The sequence below is a fragment of the Hyaena hyaena genome, unplaced genomic scaffold, assembly GCF_003009895.1.
Source record: "Hyaena hyaena isolate Hyena2069 unplaced genomic scaffold, ASM300989v1 scaffold_153, whole genome shotgun sequence".
Taxonomy (NCBI): domain Eukaryota; kingdom Metazoa; phylum Chordata; class Mammalia; order Carnivora; family Hyaenidae; genus Hyaena; species Hyaena hyaena.
Genome location: NW_024080785.1, coordinates 1,064,874 through 1,078,325, shown reverse-complemented (window position 1 = coordinate 1,078,325; position 13,452 = coordinate 1,064,874). Strand labels below are relative to the sequence as shown.

The 13,452-nt window shown below is 35.5% G+C and overlaps 1 protein-coding gene across 8 annotated transcripts in view; it reads right to left on the bottom strand.

The window, feature by feature from the left end:
• Positions 1 to 13,452, bottom strand: part of SEPTIN7 (septin 7) — a 113,892-nt gene that overhangs the window by 75,269 nt on the left and 25,171 nt on the right. For 3 of the 8 annotated variants that reach the window (XM_039239158.1, XM_039239157.1, XM_039239161.1), the window contains exon 3: positions 5,668 to 5,770. In XM_039239158.1, the coding sequence (XP_039095089.1) occupies positions 5,668 to 5,770 (103 nt within the window). Of the gene's footprint in view, positions 1 to 5,667; positions 5,771 to 6,522; positions 6,562 to 7,084; positions 7,102 to 13,452 lie in introns of those variants that run through there. The other 5 variants (XM_039239160.1, XM_039239159.1, XM_039239163.1 and 2 more) reach the window with 3 other exon arrangements.

Below are 13,452 nucleotides of genomic sequence, written 5' to 3'. Positions count from 1 at the left end.
CATATTCAGAATACTGCCTGACACATAATAGGTTATGTAGGTATTGGCTATTATATTCCCAAATGAACTATCCACTCAATTCTATTCTTCAAAAACCTGCCCTACAAAAATAAACAATATAGAAACCAAAGAAACTGTTGAACAGATCAATGAAACCAAGAGTTGGTTTTTTGAAAAAATAAACAAAATTGACAAACCTCTAGCCAGGCTTCTCAACAAGAAAAGAGAAAGCACTCAATTAGACAAAATCATGAATGAAAATGGACTGATTACAACCAACCCCTCAGAAATACAAGCAATTATCAGGGAATACTATGAAAATTATATGCTAACAAACTGGACAACTTAGAAGAAATGGATAAATTCCTAAACACAGACTCACTACCAAAATTAACACGGAAAGAGAAAGAAAATCTGAACAGACCCATAACGAGTGAAGAAATCGAATCAGTTATCAAAAATCTCTCAACAAGTAAGAGCCCTGGGCCAGATGGCTTCCCTGGGGAATTCTAACAGATATTTAAAACAGAATTAATACCCATTCTTATCAAGCTATTCCAAAAAATGGAAATCGAAGGAAAACCTCCAGACTCATTTTATGAAGCCAGCATCACTTTGATTCCCAAGCCAGAGACCCAGCAAAAAATAACTACAGGCCAATATCCTTGATGAATACAGATGCAAAAATCCTCAACAAGATACCTGCAAATCGAATTCAACAACACATAAAAAGAATTATCCACCAAGATCAAGTGGGATTCATTTATAGGTTACAGGGCTGGTTCAATATTCGCAAATCAATCAATGTGATACATCACATCAACAAAAGATAAAAACCATATGATCCTGTCAATAGATGCAGAAAAAGCATTTGAAAAATACAGCATCCCTTCTTAATAAAGACCCTAGAGAAAGTCGCGATAGAAGGAACTTACTTAAACATCATAAAAGCCATCTATGAGAAGCCTTCAGCTAACATCATCCTCAACGGGGAAAAACTGAGAGCTTTCCCCCTGAGATCAGGAACACGACAGGGATGTCCACTCTCACCACTGCTGTTTCACAGAGTGCTGGAAGTCCTAGCATCAGCCACCAGACAACAAAGGTAATGAAAGGCATCAGAATTGGCAAAGAAGAAGTCAAACTCTCACTTTTCGCAGACAACATGATACTCTACATAGAAAACCCGACAGACTCCACCAGAAGCCTACTAGAACTGATCCGTGAATTCAGCAAAGCTGCAGGGTACAAAATCAACGTACACAAATCGGTTGCATTTTTATACACCAACAATGAAGCAACAGAGAGAGAAATCAAGAAACTGATCCCACTCATAATTGCACAAAAACCCATAAAATACCTAGGAATAAACCTAACCAAAGATATAGGAGATCTGTATGATGAAAACTTATATAGGAAATTAAAGAAGATACAAAGAAATGGAAAAACATTCCATGCAATGGATTGGAAGAATAAATATAGTTAAAATGTCATTACTACCCAAAGAAATCTACACATTCAATGCAATCCCAATCAAAATTACACCAGCATTCTTCTCAAAACTAGAACTATCCTAAAATTTGTATGGAACCACAAAAGAGTCTGAATAGCCAAAGCCATATTGAAGAAGAAAACCAAAACGGGAGGCATCACCATCCCAGACTTTAGCCTCTACTACAAAGCTGTCATCATCAAGAGTATGGTATTGGCACAAAAACAGACATACAGACCAATGGAACAGAATAGAGAACTCAGATTTGGACCCAAAAGTGTACAGCCAATTAATCTTTGACGAAGCAGGGAAGAGTATCCAATGGAAAAAAGACAGCCTCTTTAACAGATGGTGCTGGGAGAACTGGACAGCAACATGCAGAAGAATGAAACTAGATCATTTTCTCACACAATACACAAAAATAAACTCAAAATGGATAAAGGACCTGAATGTGAGACAGGAAACCATCAACACCCTAGAGGAGATGTAGGAAACAACCTCGTTGACCTCAACCGCAGCAATTTCTTACTTGATACGTCCCCAAAAGGCAAGGGAATCAAGAGTAAAAATCAACTAGTGGGACCTCATCAAGATTAAAAGCTTCTGCACTACAAAGGAAACAATCCATAAAACTAATAGGCAACCGATGGAATGGGAAAAGATAGTTGCAAATGACATATCAGATAAAGGGTTAATATCCAGAATCTATAAGGAACTCACCAAACTCCACACCCGGAAAACAAACAACCCAGTGAAGAAATGGGCAGAAGATATGAGCAGACACTTCTCCAAAGAGGACATTCAGATGGCCCACAGACATATGAAACGATGCTCGGCATCCCTCCTCATCAGGGAAATACAAATCAAAACCACACTGAGATACCTACTCATGCCAGTCAGAGTGGCTAAAATGAGCAAATCAGAGGACTCTAGATGCTGGCGAGGATGTGGAGAAATGGGCACCCTCCTACACTGTTGGTGGGAATGTAAACTGGTGCAGCCCCTCTGGAAAACAGTGTGGAGGTTCCTCAAAACGTTAACAGTAGCACTCCCCTAGGACCCAGCAATAGCACTGTTAGGAATTTACCCAAGGGATACAGGAGTGCTGATGCACAGGGGCACATGTACCCCAATGTTCATAGCAGCACTCTCAACAATAGCCAAAACAAGGAAAGAGCCTAAGTGTACATCAACGACGAATGGATCAAGATGTGGTTTATCTATCCAATGGAATACTACATGGCAATGAGAAAGAATGAAATCTGGCCATGTGTAGCAACATGGATGGAACTTGAGGGTGTTACGCTGAGAGAAATAAGTGAGGCAGCGGACAGCTACCATATGTTTGCATGTATAGGAGAATTACGAGGAACTTAACGGAGGACCGTGGGGGAGAAGAAGGGGGGAAATAGTGGGGGAGAGGGGGGGAGACAAACCATGAGAGACTCTTGAATGCTGAGAACAAACTGAGGGCTGATGGGGGTGGGGAGGAGGGAAAGGGGGGGTGATGGGCACAGAGGAGGGCACTTGTTGGGATGAGCACTGGGTGTTATATGGAAACCAACTTGACAATAAACTATTAAACAAAAAAAAACCCTGCCCTAATACCTCCTCCTCAAATAAGGCAATAATAACCTTCATTCAGAGACAAGTTCTCCTATACCCTTACACTTCTGTGTTCCTTAATTTTTTTATAACTCCACTGACTTATATATACCTCCTAGAAATGTTACTAACCTTTTTATGTGTACTTTATGTTGTCATATATGTTATAAATTCTTTTAAGATATGGGAATACGCACTATACCTCCCTGATACAAAAAAGTCACTTAAATAAGTACTGAATAAATATGGTTTAAGAGGCAAGGTTACTGGATAAAGGTTTTCCAACACAGGACAGAGTTTCATAAAGAAGTCAACTTTTAAATACAGGTTTTCAATTTGTATTAATGTAGAAGTCTTCAAACAAGAATTGTTATAAAAGCTACAACTACTATGAGTCTCAAAATGAGGATTTAGCTTATAGGGAAGAATTTGCAGTCTCTAAGTTAAGAATATTAAAGCAAGGTTGGCTTTAGCTATCTGTGATTTGCAAACAATGCTGTTAGATTTGGCCTAAAGTCAGAAAAAAACAACCATTTCGTAGACACTTATTTAAAGAGGGACTATGTGTTAGACACTGCAACTATGTAGATGAGAAGATTTAATCCTTCCACTCAACAAGTCTATAGAGGGACAGTTAATTAAACAATGTTCAAGGTAGAGCAGGGAAAACAGTAAAGGTACTGACACCCATTCTTCTTTAACCTGTTAGTCTTTTTTTGTTAAAAATTTTTTTAACGTTTATTTATTTTTTGACAGAGAGACACAGAGCACAAGCAGGGAAGGGGCAAAAAGAGAAAGAGAGACACAGAATTAGAAGTAGGCTCCAGGCTCCGAGCTGTAGGCACAGAGCCTGAGGTGGGACTTGAACCCACAAACTGTGAGATTATGACCCGAGGCAAAGTTGGACGGTCAACCAACTGAGCCACCCAGATGCTCTATAACCTCAGTTAAAGTTGTAACATGGAAGAGAAAAAACAAAAGCTGTAGTTCAAAAAAGGACTGACCAGAAAAACTAATAAATAAGATACATTCAGAGATTGCACAGTTTCTCTAAAAATCATTTCAGCTGCCTTAATTTTTTTTCACCCGGAAAAATGTCAGAGATTTTTAAATCAAGTATCTGGTCTTGACCCACACAATATTATTCTATTAAGTATATATTCAAGAAGTTATTCTTGAAACTAAAATTTTAATATCAAATTTTGTTTAAATTGTTTTAATTCTCCTAACAAACGCAGAAACCTTTCTTACACATTAAAAAATGATCTTATATTTGTTTAGTTTGTCATTTAAGATCACAAGCTTTATATACATAAAGGTAAGATCGAATATTTCTTCACATATAACAATTATGTTAACTACCCTACAAAAGAAAAGGTATGTTCTATAAGTTTTATCCATTTAACTAGACCTATCTCTGCTTCACAGCAGCAATTTTCAAACTGGGTTTATGATACTTCTCTCAACCAGAGATAGGCAAGTTAACCAACTCTACCAAACACGGAGTTTGCAAATTTTGTACCAAGTTTTAACAATTTAAACACAATGCAGATATTTCCAAACAACCACAAAGAGACCATCAGGTAAAATATTTTGATCAACTGATAAAACATTCTTTCCTTCAATGAAGGAGTATTTCATAGCTAATTCAACTAAACTAATTCAACACCCAAAGAAAAATGCCAGGAATTGAATTAGCAAAAATTAGTGAACACTACAATAAAGACCCAGCATCAACTCAATTTTCTTTGTCAAGGACAGTGAATCTATTATCCTACCTTTCATCTTCTTAAAACATACAGAGAAATACAATAAAGTTTTATCATCCTTAGGATTTAGGTCCTAAAGTCAGCCTATATGAGGTGAAAATATTATACAGTCATTTAAGATTACTAATCTTTATATATAGCATACTGTTTCTTCAAATATAACAATGATGGTACCAACATACAGTCAAATAACCCCTGAGAGTCTCTTAAAATGGACTTCAGGCAGAGGATGGTGTTCATAGGATAAAACACATAAGAAAAATGAGACTGAATTAAAGAATAAAGAGAGCCATATTTCACTCACTACAGGGTTTATACTCATTGAATGAATTTCCAGGGTAATCACCTGCATGACTATGAACCTGTACCTAGTCCCCTGACTTCTTTTTCAAATTCACAGCACATATGTTTAAGTTAAATGCCCATGTCATATGACTCTACTATAGTATATAAGCCAGAGAATAAAATTATCCTGGAGTAATAAGAAACTACTAGACACTATTTGTTTTTGTAGCATTACCAACTAAAGAGAACTTCTTTACAGTGTTCTATTCCTCCACCAGCCCCACCAATTTTCAACTTTTACTTAGTTTCTAAAATTTTGCCACCTTAAAAAAAGAGATAAGAAAATATATAAATGCTATTATGCCATAAAGTTAAATTTTAAAATATATTCACATAATAAGATATAACACAATTCCTGCAGTTATTTAGGCTATGGTCTTCTTAAATTCATTCAAAGTTGATTAATAACTTAAAACTCAGATCAAAATCTAATTTTAGTGAAAAAACATATCTTACCCACAACCATAAGTGTGAATTCAAACCCTCTCTTCACTGATTTTCTGTATACTTGATTTGGGAGATTTGCAAATCCCACATAGCCTTCAAGGTTCTTCTGTTGCTGAGAAAAGCAAAAAGGGCCAAGTTATTAATGTATCAGCAAAACTCTTCTCTCTCACATTTCAAATTCCCTTCAATAACCTATTTTAGAAAACTATACAAACTATTATTCCTGGCAAATCAAACGGATTTTATTATAGTGTTACCAATAAAATAACTGCAACAACAAACAAAACAGAGTATGAGTTGATTTGACAATGGACAATTATAACACCCCAAGGAAATAAAATAAAAACCAAAGAAATCTGCCTCAGAGCAAAAATTTCAATTTAAAGTCAGTAAGAAGATTCTGACCCATGAACTAAAAAAACAATATAACAAAGGGTTTTTCACAATAAAAAAATTCACATCCCCTTATTATATTAAGAACTCTCAATTATCCCCTTTGCTCATACTAATTACAACAGGTATAAATATCTTGACATTTATTTTCTCATTCACAAAATGAAATCAAATGTAGGGTTTAAAATAATTTTTTCATAAATTCTTGAAGGCTCTAGTGATCAATGTCCATCAGTAAACAATACCTTTCAGGCTATTATACCAGGTCCAATTATGCCATGTCAGCATTTCAGATGACCCTGCTGCCTCCCCTCACCACAGATATCTGGATTTGTCCAGATTTTAAAGAAAATCAGAATTCGTTTTCTGCATGGTTTTTGATTCTTTGAAGACCTCAACAATAGCTCCATAAGTAATTCAAAGAAAGCTACTTTAAATTGATGTAGTAAATAAATCTGACTTTTAACTTACCCAGTGGTGAGAAAAACTGTCCATAGTTCAGACCATTTGAGTAGTCTTACTGTTAATTTTACTTAGAGGTAGGTCTTATTCATCATTAAAATACAATGGCAAAATATTCCTAAGAGATACAAACTTCTCTTAAAAGTTTTTGACACAATTTCTCATTTAAAAAAAAAAAAACAAAACTCATATGAGATCAAAGCATTAATTTAACAAAGCTGGATTTAACAAACAGCAATCTGCATTCCTAGCCAGCATCACAGATGTAACAAAATATTCCATCCATCACCTTTTATCCTTTTTTTCATTCATATAAATTAATCTTTAAGCCAAATGTTGAGACGATAACCAAGCCAATTAAATGGAAAAACTAATTTTAAATATACCAATTAGGATACTGTTCAAGAGCACAGTGTTTTAAAATCAAATATCTGAAAACCTACTATGTGTAAAGCTAAAAATAATGTATTAAATTTAAGGCTTCATTGGCTCCTACTTCATTCAACTGTAAGTTCAATTTAAATTAATTTAGACTGAAAACATCTCTGTATAAATTATCGCATATACTCACAGCTACTTTGTAAAGAACAGATTTCCATCATTCCAGCGTTCCAGATTCCAACAGAACAGATCCACAGAGTAACAGTAAATGAGGAATTCCAAGAATTGTACATGACACATTCAGTCCAAACAGGAATGGCAAATCCAATGGAACACAGCAAAAATAGAGGGAAAAATAAAAGTTACTTAAGTGTAACTCAACAAATTAGAAGTACATTACAAATAAAGTAAGGACAGACTTTTCTCTACACATGTCAAAGTAACACTTTTTTTGTGTGGGATATAAGGCCCAGTGCATTTTAATCCATTTTCAGCAGCTTTCCTGATAAAATATGGAACAAAAACCTCTTATATTTTTGTAAAATCCAATTATTATGCCTTGCACCTCAGTTTTAAAAGAAATGGTAGAAAAACTGTAAACTATAAAGTTTCAGCAAAGTGAATATAGATAGATAGACAGACACAAACACACACACACACATACATGCATACACCAAGCTTAAATCCCATGAAGAAAAAAAATGTAACTTTTACACAATTTTGCCTTGTCAATGAATTAAGACAGCCCAGATCAGATAAATGCAAATGTTTTAGTTAAAAATCTTTATACAGTGCTATATTTCAAGTTCTATTGATTAAAGTTCAGAAATGGAAGAAATACAGACTTGTGGACACAGGAAAGGAAGCTAAAGATAGCAAGCAAAAAATGGGAAGATGAAGTCAATGTGAGTTGTGAAAACTGAAAAGCAACTAATGAAGCACAGAGAAGAAAGCAGACTAACCTTAAGACAAAATGTCTGTGAAAAGTGTACATCTCTATTCCGTATTAACACAAATCTATGAGTTATATCACAACCTGGAACAGATGATGGTGATTATTCAAATGTCAGCTTCACACAGAGGCCTGTCCTGACCACCCTTATCTAAAATTACAACTCCATTCTCCTCAGTACTTTGCTGCAGCTTCATGTTTCTCCCCTTAGTGCTTTTTTTTTGCCATCTAATATACATTTTACTCATCCTGTTTATTGCAATCTCCACCCTAACCCACCTCCAACTACAAAGTTAGCTCCATCAAGATAAAGATTAAATAAATTACATACATTGTGGCATCAGAAAGAAGCCATCTGAGACAGGTGAAAAAGTTTCAGAGAGAGTATTTTAGGTTGCATATACAGGGAATGCTCCAGACAAAAAGTAAAGAAAAACAACACAGAGTCCTGTGTCTTAGGGGAACTAGGCCTAGGACAGTCTTTGGCATATAGTACAATATCGGGATTGAATTTAGATAAGGGGGAAAAGATTTCTACGCAAAGGGGTGGACCCTAAAGTGGAGATAAATTTGGTACTTTTAGGACCAAAAAGAAAATACGTGAACTACAATGAAGTGAGGTAGTGGACTAGGGGGTAAGTGATAGAAAATGAGATCAGGGAGGCAGACAGAGGCCAGATCATGTGGGACCTAGCCAAAGTAAGAAATCTGGATGTTATTTTAGGCATGATGGGAAGCCACTGGAGGGCTGTACACAGGCAAGTGACCTGACCTGATTTGTATTTTAAAGATAGCTCTCACAGCTAAGAGGAGTGGAAATAAGAAAACTAGTAAGAAGCCTACTGCAATAGTACAAGAAAAAAAGAGTATATGGAGTTTAGATGATGTGGCCACAAGAAGAGATAAGAAGGACTCAATATATTCTGAAGGAAAAACTGCCAGGACATTGCTAATGCACTGGATGTGATTGGTGAAGGAAAAGCAGATCACGATAACTAGGTTTTTGGCTTAACTCAATGAAGTGATATCTCTAAGGGAAAATAGGAATAATAAGGGGGTGGGGGAAGGTTGGGCAATGAGGGACAAAATCGTCAAAATCAAAAACAGCTTTGAATATGTTAAGTCTGATGTGCCTATTATATATTCAAGAAGAAATGTCCAGTAGGTAGTTAAATACGTAAGTCCAGAAATTGCAGGGTTGGTTGGTGCTGAAAACATAGATTTAGGAATTATAAGCTTATAAGTAGTATTAGGAGAGGACTGGATTCTCAAGGAGAAACTACAGATAGAAACGGGTCTAGACAGAGTCCTGGAGCACTCCAACATTGAGATGTCAGGCAGAGAAAGAGTGAGAAAGGTCAGTCACTGAAACACTGGCTCAAGGTCACTCAACTGTATTAAATGCCACTGAAGGGTCAAATGAAATACCAAAATGTAACCACAAAAATAAGGAGGTTACTGGTAACTTTAGGTAAGAGCAGTCACAGTAACTTAGAGAGGAAGAAGAGTGAGTAGGTTGAGGGTAAACAATTCTTTGCAAATAACTGTAACATTTTAAATAATGTTATATTTTAAATTATATTGAAATTAAATGCATTATTTATCAGTCTCCCATAATTATTTGGAGAAAACCATGTCATACTCATCTCTATATTCCTAGCAAAATGTGGATACATGGGAGATATTTTAAAAAGCTAAATGAGGGGCGCCTGGCTTACTCAGTAGGTTGAGCTCAGGTCATGACCTCATGGTTTGTGGGTTCGAGCCCCGTGTCAGGCTCTGTGCTGACAGCTACCTTGGAGCCTGGAGCCTGTTTCAGATTCTGTGTCTCCCTCTCTCTCTGACCCTCCCCTGCTCACGTAGTCTCTCTCGCTCTCTCTGAGAAATAAATAAAACATTAAAAAAATTTTTAAAAACAGCTAAATGACTAAGATATATACTTTTAGGAAAACCCTTCTGAGGAAGAAATTGTGTCCAAAGACCCCCCACCCCATAAAAAAGAAAAAGAAAAAGATTTAGGGAATATACTAATAATATAACATTGATCACCTAAAACATAGATTTTTCACATTTCATAAGAATCTTTCCTTACCCCAAATTCTAAAATCAGCCACAGTCTGTAATTCAGAAGCGTTAACCACCCACTGATTCTTTTCCTGGGCAAATAAAATGTTCACAGTACCAGTGTGAAATATAATCTCTGGATAAGAAACATTATTTATAGATGTGAGTGATATAACTGTGACACTTATAAGCATGTGAATATAGATAAAAGTATATTCTCACCCAAGCATCTACCAAAATACCATAAGGTCTTAAAAGTATTACTTGATTTGAAACATCAGTTATATAACAAGAAACAATTATCAAATAATCTTTTCTAAAGGAATATACTTACAAAAATCTTTTAGTTACTATGCCAAATCTCTACATCAAAATTCATATTTAAGAAAATCAAACCGCAATAATTCATTGCTCACTGTTTAACTGCCTGTGGAAAAATCAACTTAAATATCCAGTATTCTCAGTGTTTAATTTATTTAATCTTATTTCTAGAAATCAATTATATTTAAAGAACAAGATGCTTTCAAACAGGTTCTAACTGATAGATTATGGGAACCCTTAAGAATTCTTCGCATTCTCTTGCCATTTGTTCCAATTCCAAAGAATAAAGTTATGAAAATCTTGGCACCTGAAATCCATTATCATTTTTAAAGGTCTCAATATTAATATGGGTTTTAATAAATTTTCCAAAAGACAAAAGCAGCTATTTATTTTTAAAACTGCCAAATACACCTTTCCATAACAACAATAAAACTGAGCTAGGGGAGTTATAGCAGAAAAGAAGCCTTACAAAAATCAGAATTTGAAGAAAATTAAAACATACCCCTGGTAAGATGTACTACAAACCTTCAACTTTCCTCATCTTTACTAAATAAGACATTCAGCCCCAAATTACCTTAGTATCACCAGAATTCTATTTCTCCCTCTTAATAACTGCAATTAAAAAAAAAAATCACACTACAAAGATTCAAAGTTTATATCCTTAACTTTAAATTTCAAAGATAAACATTTGGTCTTTCTAAATAACTTCAAGTTCAATTTGTAGCCTTTGGAATTTAAAATAGGTGTGTTGTATTTTGTTTTACACACTGACAAAAAATAATTTTCTTTCTTCTAACATTTAAGCAATTCTAAACACAAAAAAACTACATACTACAAAAGGAAAAGACATTGATAAATAATTTTACTTGTCTACTCCTTAGTATTCCTACGAAAAGCCTTACATTATACACATAGATATAACTATCCAGCACTTGCTTAATCTTATATAACCCAATGGAAAAATTAAAGAACTTCACTATTTAAATGTTTTAAATAATTTAAATACAACTGGTATAAAAATACCTAGATTCCAGATTTAATATAACAAGAACACTAAAATGTTCCAAGATTACATGGGCATGTCCTAAATGTTGCCTCTAATGTCCCCAACCCGTATGTTTTTTTAATGCTTATTTTTGAGAGAGAGACAGAGAGAATGCAATCAGGGAAAGGGTAGAAAGAGACAGAGAATCCAAAGCAAGTTCCCTGCTGTCAGCAAAACAAGCCTGACATGGGGCTCAAATCCATAACCATGAGATTATGACCCGAGCCAAAGTTGGATGCTCAAATAACTGAGCCACCCAGATGCCACACCCCCAATATTTTTTAAAGGTTCATGTCTTAGTTTGCCTGCCCCCAGCTCCTCACTTTTTACTGAGATGAGCAATTATGTCCTGATGAAACCAACTTTTATTTTCTCTATTATGGATTCCCAATTAATCTGCTTAAAATACTTTAATATTTAATTCTATGAACACATGTGAGATAACTTAAAATTTAAAACAATTTTTTTCTTTATTATGAACTTGGAATTTACATATCTACTTACAGAATTACTGACTATATTCTCATTCAATCAACATAGTCACCTGACCCTCATAATGTATGCAGTAGCAATTAGGTATGTAAAAGTTAATAAAAACAAGGCCTTTGCTTATGAAACTAAGAACCTAAGGTCAGGTAAGTTAGAAGGCAATTACAATAACACATGGATAAAATACCATGATGTAGGCAAGCATGAAGGATGGCTATGACAATGAAAAAGGCTGGAGGGAGGGATGCTTGGTCCTATTCTGAGGTCAGATCCTTCAGATAGATCCTGAAGAATTAGTAGGCCTTAGAATGATGAGAAATGTAGTTAGGGCTGGGATATATGGGTCTCAAGCAAACCAGTTGGTAACTGCAAAGGCTCAAAACCAAGAGGAGAGCATGGTTCCCTATGAGAACTATAAACAATTTAATACATCTCATTTTCAGGGTCTGGAAGCTATGGCATAGGAAAACTGAACAAAAGCCAGATCATGAAGGATTCTGTTAACCTTGCTTGGGAACACAGACTAGACTACATCTTGAAAGCATATGGAGAACATTAAAGGACTTGAAGCATAAGAATGTACAATCACATTAACTCACATGAAGAATCACACTCTTATTTTAGAAAATTACCATTAACAAAACTATTGAAGATGAACTGGCAGAGTTCTCAGAATGATTGCAATCCCAAAGCTGGTGCAGTAACCCAGGGAAAAAATTAGGACTTGAGCCAAAAAAGAAGCAGTGAGGATGAAGAGATATAGATACTACAATTCTACTGTTTATTAAGGTAGCCACTAGCTACAAATGGCTATTAAAAACTTGAAATTTAGCTGGCCTGAAAGGAGATGTGCTGTTAGTGCAGAATACATACCAGATTTTGAAGACTTAGTATGAAAAAAATAATGACAAATGTCTTAATTTTTATGACTGCATGCTGAAATTAAATTTTAGATATACTGGGTGATACAATATATATACTAAAGCTAACTGCACCTGTTTCTTTTTACTTTTTAAATGTGGCTACTAGAAAAACTTTTTTTAAATTTTTTTTAATGTTTTATTTATTTCTGAGAGAGAGACAGTGTGAACATGGGAGGGTCAGAGAGAGAGAGAGAGAGACACAGAATCTGAAACAGGCTCCAGGCTCTGGGCTAGCTGTCAGCACAGAGCCCAACGCGGGGCTCAAAACCACAAACCGTGAGATCATGACCTGAGCCGAAGTCGGACGCTCAACTGACTAAGCCACCCAGGCGCCCCTAGAAAAACTTAAATTACATACATGGCTTGCATTAATTTCTACTAGATAACATTGATTAGATATTAATGAGATGAACTTACTGTAACTAACTTGGGGGGATATAAAGATCCAGGTTTCTGAATTTCGTTTTGAACAACTGGATTAATAGTGATAATCAATCACTAAAAGCAGGACTCACCTGAGTTTAAGGTGCTAACTGGACTTTATGGATACAAATGTCTAGTTTGCAGCTTGCATATATAAAAGTTAGAAGTTCTAGAAATGTCTACGCTACACAGATACTAACATTTTAAGGTACCAACATTTAGGGGCCCCTGGGTGGCTCAGTCAGTTAAGCGGCTGACTTCGGCTGACATCATGATCTCACAGTTATGAGTTCAAGCCCCACACTGAGCTCTGTGCTGACAGCTCAGACCCTGCAGCCTGC